The sequence below is a fragment of the Pan paniscus genome, chromosome 14, assembly GCF_029289425.2.
Source record: "Pan paniscus chromosome 14, NHGRI_mPanPan1-v2.0_pri, whole genome shotgun sequence".
In the NCBI taxonomy this organism is placed as follows: domain Eukaryota; kingdom Metazoa; phylum Chordata; class Mammalia; order Primates; family Hominidae; genus Pan; species Pan paniscus.
In genome coordinates, this window is record NC_073263.2 from 101,966,954 (window position 1) to 101,984,106 (window position 17,153).

General features: G+C 44.0%; 1 protein-coding gene across 3 annotated transcripts in view; it reads left to right on the plus strand.

Moving 5' to 3' along the window:
* PCCA (propionyl-CoA carboxylase subunit alpha) overlaps window positions 1-17,153 on the plus strand; it is a 439,968-nt gene that overhangs the window by 350,843 nt on the left and 71,972 nt on the right. For all 3 annotated transcript variants that reach the window (XM_034936916.3, XM_003832051.5, XM_034936917.3), the window contains exon 21: window positions 6,148-6,201. In XM_034936916.3, coding sequence (XP_034792807.3) covers window positions 6,148-6,201 — 54 coding nt within the window. The remainder of the gene's footprint in view (window positions 1-6,147; window positions 6,202-17,153) is intronic.

Genomic DNA, 17,153 nt, shown 5'->3' on the forward strand with positions numbered 1-17,153 from the left:
TGATTTGACCATTGCAGACCTCAGGTGAGAGGTACTGGTGGCTTAGACCGGGAGGCACCGCCTGTTTCTATGGGGCTCACAACTTGAGTGGTTATTACATTTTTAAATAGTTGGGGGAAAAAATTAAAGAAGAATGTTTCATCCAGCCTGGGCAACATAGTGAGACCTTGTCTCTACAAATAATTTTTTTAAAAATTGGCTGGGTACAGTGGTGCATGCCTGTGGGTCCAGCTGCTTGGGAGGTTGAGGTGGGAGAATCGCTGGAGTCCAGGCAGTTGCTGTGGAGAGCTGTGACCATGCCACTGCACTCCAGCCTGGGTGACAGCATGAGACACTGTCAAAAAAAAAAAAAAAAAAAAATCAATAATGTTTCATGACCCATGAGAAGTATGATGTCACATTCAGATCTTATTGATGATAAGCAGTTAACTAGAACATAGCCACATTCATTCATTTTTGTCTGCCATCTATAGCTGCTTTTGCAGTTTTTGTCGTATGAAGCTGAATGCACAGACTTTCTTGCCACGCAGCAGTTCAGTGGGTTATTGTGATTTTTTTTTTTTTAATCTCAGGACCAAGATTAAAATTTTTCGTGCAGAGTTGCAGGTAGCCAAATTACTTTTTATATTCCTGTGCCTTAGATTCCTCATCTGTAGAACAAAATTGAGATCGTCTTTCAGGTCTGTTTGCTCTCCCCATCCTAAGGTCCTAGGTCTGAATCAGACTTAGTTCTTCTGTTGTGGCTGCTTAGCACATCAGGCTCCTAACTGAATGATTGTAGTGGTGTTTTACTCGGCCTCCTAGCCTCGTCCTTCCCCATTCTATGTATCTTCAGCATGACCTCAGACCACCATCTTTCTAAAACATGAGCATGTCACACTCCAGTTCTTAAGTGTAAGAACTTTGTCAGGTATGAGCTCTCTTTGTACAAGATCTGACCTGGGTTTATAATTCCTTCCTGGTTTCCTTTCTTGCCACTTCCACCTTCATCCAACCCTATTTCTGGCCACGCTGAACTGCTTAACATTCCCTAAACTTGCCATGCCGTCGTGCCATCCCTTAATCTGAAATTTTTGTTAACTGTCTCATCAGCCCACAATTTTTTTTTTTTTTTTTTTTGAGACGGTGTCTCGCTCTGTCTCCCAGGCTGGAGTGCAGTGGTGGTGCAATCTTGGCTCACTGCAACCTCCACCTCCCGGGTTCAAGCGATTCTCCTGCCTCAGCCTCTTGAGTAGCTCGGATTACAGGTGCCACCACCACGCCCGGCTAATTTTTGTATTTTTAGAAGAGACGGGATTTCACCATGTTGGCCAGGCTGGTTTTGAACAACCTTTTTTTTTTTTTTTTTTTGAGACGGAGTCTCGCCCTGTCACCCAGGCTGGAGTGCAGTGATGCGATCTCAGCTCACTGCAAGCTCCGCCTCCCGGGTTCACGCCATTCTCCTGCCTCAGCCTCCCGAGTAGCTGGGACTACAGGTGCCCGCCACCATGCCCAGCTAATTTTTGTATTTTTAGTAGAGATGGGGTTTCACCACGTTAGCCAGGATGGTCTCGATCTCCTGACCTGGTGATCTGCCCACCTTGGCCTCCCAAAGTGCTGGGATTACAGGCATGAGCCACTGCACCCGGTGGTTTTGAACTTCTGACCTCAAGCAATCTGCCTGCCTCGGTCTCCCAAAGTGCTGGGATTATAGGTGTGAGCCACCATTCCCAGCTGTTTTTCAGTTTTCTTTTGGAAAATTCCTGCTCATTTTTAAAATTTGTAATTTGGTTTTTAGTTGATAAATTAAAGTTGCATATATTTGTCATCCTGTCTTAGTAGTGTCTTTTGTGTTGCTACAAAGGAATACCCGAGACTGGATAATTTATAAAGAGAAAAAGTTTATTTGGCTCGTGATTCTGATGTCTGGAAAAGTTGAGGATTAGGCATCTGATGAGGACCTCAGGCTGCTTTTATTCATGGTAGAAGGCAAAGGGGAGCTGGTGTGTGTGGAAGTCACAGAGTGAGAGAGAAGGGAGGGAGGTGCCAGGCTCTTTTTAAGAACCAGCTTTCTCAGGAACTAAGAGCTTGAACTCGCCCTCAAAGAGGGCATTAATCTATTCATGAGGGATCCTTCCCAATGATCCACACACCCCCATTACGCCCCACCTCCAACACTGGGGATCACATTTCAACATGAGGTTTGGAGGAGATACACTTTCAAACTTTCGCACATGTACAACATGTTTTGAAGTACACACTTCAAACAGTGGATACACTGTGGAATGGCTACATTGAGCTAATTAACATATATGTATTACCTCATATACTTATTCTGTATGTGAGGTACACTTAAATATACTCAGAAAATTTCAAGAATATATTAATAATATGTTGTCATTAACTGTAGTTACTATATTGTAGAATAGCTTTCTTGTACCTATTTCTCCTTTATAACTGAAGTTTTGTGGGTTTTGATTAATATTTCCTCAACCCCCCCTCCCCAACCACCATTCTATTTTCTACTCTATGACTTTGACGTCTTCAGATTCTTCATGTAAGTGAGGTCATATGGTATCTCTTTCTGTATGTACCTGGCTTATTTTACTTAATGTAATGTCTTCCGGGTTCATCCATGTTGTTGCAAATGGTAGGATTTTCTTTTTTAAGTCTAAATAATATTCCATTGTGCATATATACCACATTCTCTGTATCCGTTGGTCCATGGATGGACGCTTAGGTTGATTCCCTATCTTGGCCATCATGAATAGTGCTGCAATAAACATGGGGATGCCGATATCTCCTTGACATAACTGATTTCTTTCCTTTGAATATATATGCAGTAGTGGGATTGTTGGATCATATGGTAGTTCTATTTTTAATGTTTTGAGAAACCTCCGTACTGTTTTCCATAATGGCTGAATCTTGTTCGTGTTTTTTTTCTTTCTTTTCTTTTCTTTGTTTTTTTGAAACAGAGTCACGCTGTGGTGCCCAGGCTGGAGTGCTTTGGCACAGTCGGCTCACTGCAACCTCCAACTCCCAGGTTCAAGTGATTCTCCTGCCTCAGGCTCCCGAGTAGCTGGGACTGCAGGCAGCCGCCACCACGCCCGGCTACTTTTTATATTTTTAGTAGAGCCACCGTGTTGGGCAGGCTGGTCTCAAACTCCTGACCTCAAATAATCCACCCACCTTAGCCTCCCAAAGTGCTGGGATTACAGGCATGAGCCACCGCACCCTGCCCCTGTTTGTTTTTAAATATCCAGCTTTAATGTCTGTCTTAACCTATCTAATGTCTTCCTTATTAACCTTTCTGCTCATTTAGTCGGTCTGTCCTCTTATCCCATAATACTTTGTACATTTTGTACTATGCATTTATCGTATTGAATTATACTTATTTTTCCAATAATTCTGCGTCTTTTCCTTAGTCTCTTGGAAGGTGGGTCTTAATTCAGCCAGCAGTGCCCAACACAGTTGAGAGGTAGATGGATGATTAGATGGATGACCAACGTAGAAATGCCAGTGTCAAAACCTAGGAATCAACCCTCCGTTCTTAGTTTACTGAGTCTCCCTAAGACACAGGAAAGGAGTCTATTTTATTCCATTTTGTTTTCTGTCTTTTTTTGCCTTTATTAAGTTCAACATGTGCATATAAAAGAATAGGAAAAACAGATAAGTGAAAACGAGAGTCAACTAATATTTTTGCCTAGAAATAAGTTTTATGTGCACTAATTCTAGAATTTTTATGTAACATAATTTTTTACAAGGCTTATTCTGAACATATTGTTTTGTTCTTCTTGCCCTTAGAAATATACTGTAAGCGTTTTTCATATCTTGAAACTTTTTAAATGGCAGGCTGGATATATACCACAATTTACTTAGCTAGTGTCTTTCCCAGTCATTTACATCGCTTGCCATTGTTCAGTTCTATAAACTACACTGTGATATTTGTTCAGCTTTATTTTTCTGCCTATCCTTACATTTTTTCCTCAGGATAAATTCTTAGAAGTAAAATGGGTTGGCTGGGCGCAGTGGCTCACACCTGTAATCCCAGCGCTTTGGGAGGTTGAGGGAGCGGGTTATGAGGTCAGGAGTTCGAGACCAGCCTGGCCAACATGGCAAAACCCCATCTCTACTAAAAATACAAAAAACTGGCCGGGCATGGTGGGAGATGCCTATAGTTCCAGCTACTTGGGAGGCTGAGGCCAGAGAATCGCTTGAACCCAGGAGGCAGAGGTTGCAGTGAGCTGAGATCGTGCCACTGCACTCCAGCCTGGGTAACAGAGTGAAACTTTGTCTCAAAAAAAAAAGATGTGAAATGGGTTGGTTGGGCATGGCGGCTCATACCTGTAATCCCAGCACTTTTGGGAGCTGAGGCCAGGAGTTCGAGACCAGCCTGGCCAACATGGTGAAACCCTGTCTCTACTAAAAATACAAAAATTAGGCAGATGTGGTGGCAGGTGCCTGTAATCCCAGCTACTCAGGAAGCTGAGGCAGGAGAAACACTTGAACCTGGGAGGCAGAGGTTGCTGTGAGCCGAGATGGTGCCATTGCGCTCCAGCCTGGGTGACAAGAATGAAACTCTGTCTCAAAAAAAAAAAAAAAGAAAGAAGTGACATGGGTCAAAATGCTCCCATACTGATTTTTTTTCTACTCTATACCACACTGCCATAAGTATGCTATCTAGATTACCATTGTGTCAATTTACTTGGCAATATTTGCAGGTAGGGGAAAACATTTTGCATTAAACCACTGTCTTTCTTATTGATCTAACCTCCCTCCGTCAAGGAACCGAGGACTCAGCTTGATTTCTAGAGGTTCACTCTGGGTTCTATTACTTCTATGATCATAGAGATCAGAGTTGGTAAACCTCCACTTCTGTAGAAAGGAATGAAATTAGGATACATCTGTATCGTAATGCTCATGGCATGTAGTTGAGTGAAAGCCACTAATACTCTACATCTGGGAACTTAAAAAAATGATGCTGGCTTAGTTAGAACTGCTTTATTTGTGTGTGTAGTCTTTGAAGTCACTGAGCCCTCTCTGATTAGCCAGAAGAGGAAGAATTCTGAGGAATACGTTAGGATTAAGTAGAGCAAGTTTTTTTTGTTTTTGTTTTTGTTTTTTGAGACGGAGTCTCACTGTCATCCAGGCTGGAGTGCAGTGGCAGGATCTTGGCCCACCACAACCTCACCTCTGCCTCCTGGGTCCAAGCAATTCTTCTGCCTTGGCCTCCCGAGTAGCTGGGACTACAGGCGTGCACCACCACGCCTGGCTAATTTTTGTATTTTTAGTAAAGATGGGCTTTCACCATATTGGCCAGGCTGGTCTTGAATTCCTCACCTCGTGATCCGCCTGCCTCAACCTCCCAGAGTGCTGGAATTACAGGCATGAGCCACCACGCCTGGCCCAACAGACCAGTTTTGTAGGTGAGAATTATCTCACAGTGTAGTCAGCTTCCAGTGTACTACTTAGTCACCCATTTTTAGTAGCAGTAGTATTTACTTTTAACTAAAATTTTAATAGTCATAGTATTTACTTTTAATTAAAATTCAAACAAGATATATGCAAGTGATATATTTGCTGTAAACAAATTTTATTTATAAATAAATGAATAATAAAGAGGTTCTTTCTTTCACTACTCTCTGGACATAGAATTGCATTGTTGTTTTAAACAAATGCTAATTCATTTTCTATAACTATTTTATTGAGATATAATTCACACACCATACAATTCACCCATTTAAAGTTACAGTTTAGTGGTTTGTAGTCAATTCACAGGGGTGTTCCACCACCACCACAGTCAGTTTTAGACCATGTTTATACCCTTGAGAAACCCCATACCAATTAGCAGTCATCTCCATGTCCTCCCAGCCTTCCTCTTGGAGGCATCTACCAATCTACCTTCCATCTCCATGGATTTTACTATTCTGGACATCTCTTATTAAGTGGAATCATATAATGCATGATCCTTGGTGACCGACTTCTATTGTAGCATGTATCAGTACTTCATTCCTTTTTATGGCCAAATAATATTCCACTGTATGGCTATACTATATTTTGTTTACCCATCCATCAGTTGATGGACATTTGGGTTTTTTGGCTATCGTGAACATTACATACAAGCTGTGTGGATATGAGTTCATTTTATATCTCTTGTTTGTTTTTTAGTGTCTTTCTCGAGAAGCAGGTGGAAACATGAGCATTCAGTTTCTTGGTACAGTGGTAAGTATGAAATCATTCTTTATTCTCTTAATTTACAGAGAAAAAATGTTCAACTAGTTGTAGCTCATGTGTTTGAACTTGGCTTCATTACTGCTAGATATTTAAATTACCTCTACTTTTTTGCCTTTACAAATGATATTCTAGGGAACAACTTCATATATTTAACTTTATTTTAGTGTTTGGAATTATTATCTTTTTTGAGACAGAGTCTCACTGTGTTGCCCATGCTGGAGTATAGGGGCACAATCTCAGCTCACTGCAACCTCTGCCTCCCGGGTTCAAGCGATTCTCGTGCCTCAGCCACCCAAATAGCTGGGATTACAGGTGCCTGCCACCATGCTCGGCTAATTTTTGTGTGTTTTTTTCTAAAGATGAGGTTTCACCATGTTGGCCAGGCTGGCCTCAAACTCCTGGCCTCAAGTGATCCATCCACCTGGGCTTCCCAAAGTGCGGGATTACATGTGTGAGCCATGTCCGGCCTGGAATTATTTTCAAATGTGGATAAGATATCTTTAAACATGTATGATATATTTTCTCCCAAATAGAATCCAAGTCATAAATAGTTTTATGGCTTATTACACATGTTGCCCATTATTTTATGTCTCTTCAGAACACCACCCATCATATATTAGAACACAACTTTGCATTGTCACCTAGTGTGAGGTGTAATTTTCAAGATTAGTAAACTTGATCTGCTGAAGAGTTTCAATTTATTATTACTATTTTACTTATAAGTTTATAATTAGTATTAGCTGCTATAATTTTCAAACTAATTTGTTTAAAAAGGTACCTTATTTGGCTTGGTGCGGTAGCTCACGCCTGTAATCCCAGCACTTTGGGAGGCTGAGGCAGGCGGATTCCAAGGTCAGGAGTTTGAGACCAGCCTGACCAACATGGTGAAACCCTGTCTCTGCTAAAAATACAAAAATTAGCCGAGCGTGGTGGTGGGCGCCTATAATCCCAGCTACTCAGGAGGCTGAGGGAGGCTGAGGCAGGAGAATCGCCTGAACTGAGGAGGCGGAGGTTGCAGTGAGCCAAGATTGTGCCACTGCCCTCTAGCCTGTGTGACAGAGCGAGACCCCGTCTCAAAAAAAAAAAAGTACCTTATTTTAATTTTCATTTTTCTGTTTATTGCTATTGTATTTGAATATTTCTCCATGTATTCATTCACCAGATATCATTTCTAATCTGTGAAATGTCTGTTCATGTCCTTCGGGTACCTCATTCAGGATATGGATTCATATTGGGCATTTCAGATAACTCTGGAGTTTATTAAGAATATCAGAGGTATTCTGCAAGAATATCAAGAGGTATTTCAGGCGAGAGAGCTTGCGTGAAAAAGGGTTTTGCAGCCATTGAGATAGGAAGGATGTTAATAAAACGTGTGTTTGCTGAATGCTTTATCGGTTATAGAGATGTATATATAATTTATGTATATAAAGTATATGTATAGGTACTTGGTCAATGTAACCTAAATTTTAAGTATTGGAACTAAGTTTTGTGATTATTCTTGTTTTTCTGATTAGTAAGGTAATACATGCTTATTGTAAAACATTTGAAATACAATTCAAATGTATGTCATAAGATGTTGCATTAGTCAAGATTCTCCAGAGAAACGGAATCAACAAGATGTGTGCGTATGTGTAGAGAGAAAGAGAAAGATAGATCTAAGGAATTGGCTCAAGCAATTGTGGAGTCTTGGCAAGACTAAAATCTGCAGGGTAGATGAGCAGGCTGGAGACCCAGGGGAGCATTGCAGTTCAAGTCCAAAGACAGTCCAGTGGCTGAAGCCCTCCTTGCTTGGGGAGGTCTGTCTTTTTCTCTTAAGGCCTTTAACGGGTTGGATGAGGCCCACCCACTGTGGAGGGTGATCTGCTATACTCTAAGTCTACTGATTTCAGTGTTCGTCTCATCTAAAAATATCTTCGATGATACATCTCAGTGTTTGACCTAACATCTGGGTACCATGGCCTCGTCAGGTTGACACATAAAATTAACCATCACAGAAGTATATATCCTATCCCTAGAGGTTTTTAAGTTATTAGCAATAGATAATTCTTCCAGAAAATTATGCATCTTTTCATGCAATAATAGATCTTGGACACCTTTCTGTGTCAGTCCATAAGATGGACCTCAGTCGCCTTAAGGGCCACACAGAGCTGCATTACGTGGATGGAGAGGACTGCTTTCACTCCTCAGTGTTCGTGCTGGGAAGTCCACTCATGCTGTCTGCTACTTAGCATCTCTACTGGGTTTCTAATCGGTTTCTCAAACTTCATGTATCGAAAACTGAGCTCCAAAAGTTTCTCCCTCAGTTTTTCCTCTCTCTGAAAATGGCAACTTGAACTACTCCTTAATTACTTTCTCTCCTCTTCCTCTCTCTACTCTTCCCCTCCTCTCCTCTCTCGTCTCTCTCTCTCTTCTCTCCTTCCTCTCCCTCTCTCTCCTCTTCCTCTCTCTCCTCTTCCTCTCTCTCTCCTCTTCCTCTCCTCTCTCTCCTCTTCCTCTCTCTCCTCTCTCTCCTCTTCCTCTCCTCTCTCTCCTCTTCCTCTCCTCTCTCTCCTCTTCCTCTCCTCTCTCTCCTCTTCCTCTCCTCTCTCTCCTCTCTCTCCTCTTCCTCTCCTCTTTCTTCTTCCTCTCTCTCTTCTTCTTCTCTCACCTCTTCCTCTCTCTCCTCTCTCTCCTCTTCCTCTCGTCTCTCTTCTCTCCTCTTTCTTCTTCCTCTCTCTCCTCTTCCTCTCTTTCTTCCTCTGTCTTCTCTTCCTCTCCTCTCTGTCTCTCTCCTCTTCCCCTCTCTCTCCTCTTCCCCTCTCTCTCCTCTTCCCCTCTCTCTCTCCTCTTCCTCTCTCTCTCCTCTTCCTCTCTCTCTCCTCTTCCTCTCTCTCCTCTTCCTCTCTCCTCTTCCCCTCTCTCTCCTCTTCCTCTCTCTCTCTCCTCTTCCTCTCTCTCTCCTCTTCCTCTCTCTCTCCTTTTCCTCTCTCTCTCCTTTTCCTCTCTCTCTCCTTTTCCTCTCTCTCTCCTCTTCCTCTCTCTCTCCTTTTCCTCTCTCTCCTCTCTCTCCTCTCCCTCTCTCTCTCCTCTCTCTCCTCTCCCTCTCTCTCTCCTCTTCCTCTCTGTCTCCTCTTCCTCTCTGTCTCCTCTTCCTCTCTCTCTCCTCTTCCTCTCTCTCTCCTCTTCCTCTCTCTCTCCTCTTCCCCTCTCTCTCCTCTTCCTCTCTCTCTCCTCTTCCTCTCTCTCTCCTCTTCCCCTCTCTCTCTCCTCTTCCTCTCTCTCTCCTCTTCCTCTCTCTCTCCTCTTCCTCTCTCTCTCCTTTTCCTCTCTCTCTCCTTTTCCTCTCTCTCTCCTCTTCCTCTCTCTCTCCTCTTCCTCTCTCTCTCCTCTTCCTCTCTCTCTCCTTTTCCTCTCTCTCTCTCCTCTCTCTCCTCTCCCTCTCTCTCTCCTCTTCCTCTCTGTCTCCTCTTCCTCTCTGTCTCCTCTTCCTCTCTCTCCTCTTCCCCTCTCTCTCCTCTTCCCCTCTCTCTCTCCTCTTCCCCTCTCTCTCTCCTCTTCCTCTCTCTCTCTCCTCTTCCTCTCTCTCTCCTCTTCCTCTCTCTCTCCTCTTCCTCTCTCTCTCCTCTTCCTCTCTCTCTCCTCTTCCTCTCTCTCTCCTCTTCCTCTCTCTCTCCTCTTCCTCTCTCTCTCCTCTTCCTCTCTCTCCTCTTCCTCTCTCTCTCCTCTTCCTCTCTCTCTCCTCTTCCTCTCTCTCTCCTCTTCCTCTCTCCTCTTCCTCTCTCTCCTCTTCCTCTCTCTCCTCTTCCTCTCTCTCCTCTTCCTCTCTCTCCTCTTCCTCTCTCTCCTCTTCCTCTCTCTCCTCTTCCTCTCTCTCCTCTTCCTCTCTCTCCTCTTCCTCTCTCTCCTCTTCCTCTCTCTCCTCTTCCTCTCTCTCTCCTTTTCCTCTCTCTCTTTCTCTCTCTCCTCTTCCTCTCTCTCTCCTCTTCCTCTCTCTCTCCCCTTCCTCCCTCTCTCCTCTTCCTCTCTCCTCTTCCTTCCTGTCTCCTCTTCCTCCCTCTCTCCTCTTCCTCTCTCTCTCTTCTTCCTCTCTCTCTCTCCTCTTCCTCTCTGTCTCCTCCTCTCTCTGTCTCCTACTCTGTCTCCTACTCTCCCTCTCTCTCTCCTCGCCCTCTCGCTCTCCTCTCCCTCTCTCTCCTCTCCCTCTCTCTCCTCTCCCTCTCTCTCCTCTCCCTCTCTCTCCTCTCCCTCTCTCTCCTCTCCCTCTCTCTCCTCTCCCTCTCTCTCCTCTCCCTCTCTCTCCTCTTCCTCTCTCTCTCCTTTTCCTCTCTCTCTCTCCTCTCTCTCCTCTCCCTCTCTCTCTCCTCTTCCTCTCTGTCTCCTCTTCCTCTCTGTCTCCTCTTCCTCTCTGTCTCCTCTTCCTCTCTCTCCTCTTCCCCTCTCTCTCCTCTTCCCCTCTCTCTCTCCTCTCCCTCTCTCTCTCCTCTCCCTCTCTCTCTCCTCTCCCTCTCTCTCTCCTCTCCCTCTCTCTCTCCTCTCCCTCTCTCTCTCCTCTCCCTCTCTCTCTCCTCTCCCTCTCTCTCTCCTCTCCCTCTCTCTCTCCTCTCCCTCTCTCTCTCCTCTCCCTCTCTCTCTCCTCTCCCTCTCTCTCTCCTCTCCCTCTCTCTCTCCTCTCCCTCTCTCTCTCCTCTCCCTCTCTCTCTCCTCTCCCTCTCTCTCTCCTCTCCCTCTCTCTCTCCTCTCCCTCTCTCTCTCCTCTCCCTCTCTCTCCTCTCCCTCTCTCCCTCCTCTCCCTCTCTCCTCTTCCTCCTGTTCCTCTCCCTCTCTCCTCTTCCTCCTCTCCCTCTCTCCTCTTCCTCCTCTTCCTTTCTCTCTCTCCTCTTCTTCCTCTCCCTCTCTCCTCTTCTTCCTCTCCCTGTCTCTTCTTTCTTCCTCTCTCTCCTTCTCTTTTTTCTTTCTCCTCTTTCTCGCTTCTCTTTTTCTTCTCTCTCTCTCCTTTTCTCTTTTCCCCATCTGTCTCTCCCTGTCTCCCTCTCCCCTGTCTCTGTGTCCCCATGCCCCCCACTCCTGGCCCTGCCTTTTGCCATCTCTTGTTTGGAGGATGGCAGTAGCTGGCATCCACCTCACTGCCATGCTACTCCCTAGTCCATCACTAATAGAGCAGGAAAAGGAGTCCTTTGAAAACATCCCTTGGTTGGCCTTGTTGCTCTTCTTCAGACCTGCTGGGCACATGCCTTAGGGTCTCTGCCCTTGTTTTTCTTCTGCTAAGAACATCTGCCCCTACATGTCTGCTCAGGGGTTTCCTCACTTTCTTCTGGTCTTTACTCAGTAGCCTCCTTCTCAAGGAAGGCTTCCCTGGTCACACCACTTACAATTTTGGTCACTCTTTCCAACATTTTATTCCCCCTTGCCCACTTTATTTTTTTTTTTCATTAGCAGTTACCACTGCTTGACATACTGCAATTTTCCTTTTTTGATGTATTTGTTGTCTATCTTCCTCACCTGGAAGTGATAAGCTCCTTGAGTGCAGGGTGATTTGTCTGTTCTGCTCAGCGTGCTCTGCCCAGTGCCCTGAATAAGGCCTGGCTTGGAGGAGGTGTTCAGTCAGGGTTGGGCAAATGAATGACTGAAATTGGCCAGTGTAGGACCTGAGTGTTAGACTAGAAAAGAAAACTAAAGAAAGGAAATACAGGCCTGGCTCAGTGGCTCGTGCCTATAAACTCAGCCCTTTGGGAGGCTGAGGTGGGAGGATCACTTGAGCCCAGGAGTTCAAGACCAGCCAGGGAAACAAAGGGAGACCCCATCCTTACAAAAAATTAGCTGGGTGTGGTGGTGCATGTCTGTGGTCCCAGCTACTCAGGAACATCACTTGAGCCCAGGGAGGTCGAGGCTACAGCGAGCCGTGATCACACCACTGCGCTCCAGCCTGGGTGAGAGTGAGACCCTGTACCCTGTCTCAAAGAAAAAAGCAAATATGAAAACAAATGGAGGCCGGGCATGGTGGCTCACACCTGTAATCCCAGCACTTTTGGAGGCTGAGGTGGGAGGATCACCTGGGTCAGGAGTTCAAGACTAGCCTGGCCAACATGGTGAAACCCTGTTTCTACTAAAAATACAAAAATTATCCAGGCATGGTGGCAGGAGCCTGTGATCCCAGCTACTCCAGGAGGCTGAGGCAGGAGAATCGCTTGAACCTTGGAGGTGGAGGTTGTAGTGAGCTGACATTGCAACCACTACACTCTAGTTAAAAAAAAAAAAAAAAAAGAAGAAGAAGAAACAAATGGAGAAAAAGAAAGTGCAGGGAGCTTTTTGGGACTGTGGAGCTGAACTAAGCTGTCTTCCATGGATAAGGAAACTGTATCTTAGAAAAGGTCACTTGACTTCCCCAAGGTTTCACGTCTGGCTGGTGTGTAGAGCACTGAAGGGTATACAGATTTCCCGGCTCTCAGTTCAGGGCCTGTTCCATCAGCAGGTGCCCTTCAATTTCACTCCCTTTCATTCACTTCAGGCACCCAAAACATGCTAGCATAAAAAAACACAAGAAACAAAAACACACCACATGTACACACCCCTACCTAAATGGACAACAAAAGTCACCGGAAAAAAGGAAAAAAGGAATGTCTTTTTGATTTGTTTTGTTTTGTTTTTGTTTTTGGAGACAGAGTCTCACTCAGTTGCCCAGGCTGGAGTGCAGTGGCGCGATCTCGATCTCTGCTCACTGCAAGCTCCGCCTCCTGGGTTCAGGCCATTCTCCTGCCTCAGCCTCCTGAGTAGCTGGGACTACAGGTGCCGGCCACTACACCAGGCTAATTTTTTTGTATTTTTAGTAGAGACAGGGTTTCACTGTGTTAGCCAGGATGGTCTCGATCTCCTGACCTCATCATGATCCACCCGCCTCAGCTTCCCAAAGTGTTGGGATTACAGGCGTGAGCCACCACACCCAGCCAAAAAAAAGAATTTCATGTAGCTGACACTTTCCTCTGCCCCTAATAAATCATAGATTCCTTGCCAATGAGTTCTAAAGGGGCTGTGTCCACTCTGTTTATACAGTTTATACCTAGTGGGAATGTCAGTTTCAGGTATAATTTCTAGAGTAATTTCTAATTACTGTAAAATTCACAGTACAGCATAGCAGTATGGATGGCCAATGTGCTTTGTTTTACTGAATTTTTCTGTGTGTGTTATTAGCAATAGTAGATCAGTCTGAAAGGGGGAAAGAAATAGTTTGAAGATAGTAGTGGTCCTGTTACAACAAATACAGATTGATTCCTAGCTAGCATATGTTGCTTCAGTCAAAGATGTCTAAAGCAAATATAGTTTCCAAGACACACAGGTCAGGAATAGCAGCATGTCCCATGGCAAAGGTGATGCTTTCCAGGTATAGATTTGTCTTTGTGAGAATCCTTGTAGAATTTTCTATATAAGTTTGTTTTTGTCAATATTGATAAACATGATCTTCAATGTTCAAAGGAGAGTTCAATTTTAGACTAAGAGAAGTGCTTCTGTTGTGTAAATAAGGTTCAAAAATAAGGTTACTGTTCAACTTAGAGAAAATACAAACTTAAAAATAATTCATTTCATTTTTTATTCACTCTGAACTTTTTAAAAAAAGCTGGTTTGTGATTTTCATTTTCAGTAAAACAAATCTCATTACTTTAAAAAAAATGCTTGTATTAGATATTATATATATGAAATATTATACTTTACATTCTTATAAAACATTTATAAAGAATGATGATACAACAGATTTGCATACCTAAGTGTAAGACTTGAACAAAAGACTAAAGACAGGAAATACAGGCCTGGCTTGGTGACTCATGCCTATAAAGCCAGCACTTTGGGAGGCTGAGGTGGGAGGATCAAATACATCAAAAAAGTAAAATATGTAGTATGTCAAGCAGTGGTAACTGCTAATGAAAAAAAGTAAATAAAGTGGGCAAAGGGTGGAATAAAATGTTGGAAAGAGTGACCAGAATTGTAAGTGGTGTAACCAGGGAAGCCTTCCTTGAGAAGGAGGCTACTAGCCTGAAGAGTTTTTAAAAACGTAACCATTAGTTTGGAAGGTCTCTGTGTTACTCCCATTCTGTCACTCATTCTCTCCCTGCACAAGGAACTAACATCTTCCCGACTTGTATCTATTATTCTTTGCTTTTCTTTATAATTTTCCCACATTTATATCCCTAAGTGATATACATTTTTGTTTTACGCGTTTTTAAACTTGATATACATAGAATTATATTCTGGAATCATCTGTGACTTGGTGATTTTGCTCTGTGTTTGTGAGACTCGTGTGTTGCATGGAGGTATAATTCATTTATGCTCAGCAATGTAGGATGCTGTGGTGTTGATAAACTAGCCTGCTACTCATGGATAATTGGGTAGTTTCCAGTGTTTTGTGCTGTAATTCTCACTACTACCCGAAGCATTTTGGTACATGGGTATATGTGTACTGATGGCACATATGCAATCGTTTCTTTCTTTTTTTTTTTTGAGACAGAGTCTCCCTCTGTCACCCAGGCTGGTGTGCAGTAGTGCAGTCTTGGCTCACTCCAACCTCCACCTCCTGGGTTCAAGCAATTCTCCTGTCTCAGCCTCCCAAGTAGCTGGGACTACAGGTGCATGCCACCACACTCAGCTACTTTTTCTATTTTTAGTAGAGATGGGGTTTCACTGTGTTGGCCAGGCTGGTCTCAAACTCCTGACCTCAAATGATCCACCCACCTCAGCCTCCCAAAGTGCTGGGATTACAGATGTGAGCCACCATGCCCGGCCATATGCAATAGTTTCTTTAGGGTTTTGTGCATTGAGTATGCAGTGAATGAGTTCACTTTGTTCCACATCTTCACTTGGATCTTCTTAATTTTTGCCAGTGTGAATAGTGCCCTCATTGTTGTTTTAATTTGCTTTATCCTGATATTAATGAAGTAGAACATCTTTTCTTATTTATTGGCTGTTTCTCTTCGTCAGCCATTTGGTTTCCACCTCTGAGAAGTACCTCTTATAGCTTTTTGTGTGTTTCTCTATGACATAGGACTGCAAAAATACATGAATTTAGTATGTGAATGATACAAATTAAGTATATGTCATTTGGCTTTTCAATAAGGCAAGAAGGGTTAGGTGTGGACTTTTATGACTCATTCTTGTAGGGCCCAGGCCTTTGGGGCTTAGCGGGTGTTCTCCCGGTGTGCGGAGATGAGAGATTGTAATAAATAAAGACACAAGACAAAGAGATAAAGAGAAAGCAGCTGGGCCCGGGGGACCACTACCATCAAGATGCGGAGACCGGTAGTGGCCCCAAATGGCTGGGCGCGCTGATATTTATTGCATACAAGACCGGGGGCAGGGTAAGGAGGGTGAATCTTCTAAGTGATTGACAAGGTCAAGCAGGTCACGTGATCGTAGAACAGGGGGCCCTTCCCTCTTAGGTAGCCGAAGCAGAGAGAGAAGGCAGCATACATCAGCATTTTCTTCTATGCACTTATAAGAAAGATCAAAGACTTTAAGACTTTTACTATTTCTTCTACCGCTATCTACTACAAGCTTCAAAGAGGAACCAGGAGTACGGGAGGAATATGAAAGTGGACAAGGAGCGTGACCGTTGAAGCACAGCATCACAGGGAGGGTTTTAGGACTCCAGATGACTGCGGGCAGGCCTGGATAATATCCAGCCTCCCACAAGAAGGTGGTGGAGCAGAGTGTTCCCTGACTCCTCCAACGAAAGGAGACTCCCTTTCGCGGTCTGCTAAGTAATGGGTGTCTTCGCAGACACTGGCATTACCGCTTGACCAAGGAGCCCTCATGCGGGCGTGACAGAGGGCTCACCTCTCGCCTTCTAGGTCACTTCTCACAATGTCCCTTCAGCACCTGACCCTATGCCCGCCGGTTATTCCTAGGTTATATTAGTAATGCAACAAAGAGTAATATTAAAAGCTAATGATTCATAATGTTTATAATGATTGATAATGTCCGTGATCATCTCTATATCTAATTTGTATTATGACTATTCTTATTCTAACTATTTTCTTTAGTATACTGAAACAGTTTGTGCCTTCAGTCTCTTGCCTTGGCACCTAGGTAATCTTTCACCCACACGTTCTGACTATGAGCTATGAATGGAAGTGACTGTCAACGACTCTGAAGGTTCTGAGATTTATGCTACTTGCTGGCTGACAAATCAGCCTGCGACATTTCATAGATGCTGATAGAAAACATGAGACTCCAGGATCAGAGATGAAGGACAGTTTATTACAGCAGCAGCAGTGGTCAGGATACCATTGTCTTTGTACCATTTCCCTGAACCCAGATTCCCCTAGGGCAATGCAAAGAGACATGATACCTGCACACATAATGGGTTGCATTATAGGAGAGGAGCTCTGAGTTTAGAGAACCTGAGTCTTTTTATACTGTGCAGTAATCGCACCTGCCCTTTGATCTGGAGGGAGACACTCTACCAAGGCCATTTACTGTACAAGCATCTTTGAAAAGGTAGTTCAGAGCAAAGAACAATCAGTGTCTTGCTCACAAGAAGTGGAAAAATGCAAGAGACCTGGGGGTGAATTGTCTCCTGGTAGTGATGTGTGACACTTTTGGTCAGAGATAGCTAAGAGCAAGTGTGAGCCCTCTAGTCCCTGCCATGCCCCCCTTGGAGGTTGTGTGTGACGCTGATGCTCCTGTCAGCATGAGTTCCTGCTGAAGAGTGGCAGTGAGCACTGCTACTTGCAAGCTGTAGTAGACTGAGATCTCAGTGTTGACTTATTGCTAATGCGTAGCCCAGCTTATCCTGATACATAGTCTGGGAACATGAAGGACCACCTTCTGTTCATAGAACCCCATGTCCGCTTATAGATTTCAGATTTTATAGAGATTCATTAGGTTTATTCTGTCTACTTTCAGTCCTTTCGCTCATAAACTTTCAATCCAAGCATAAGGTCTTTTTCCTGTTACGCTGTTTGAACTTTATTTAA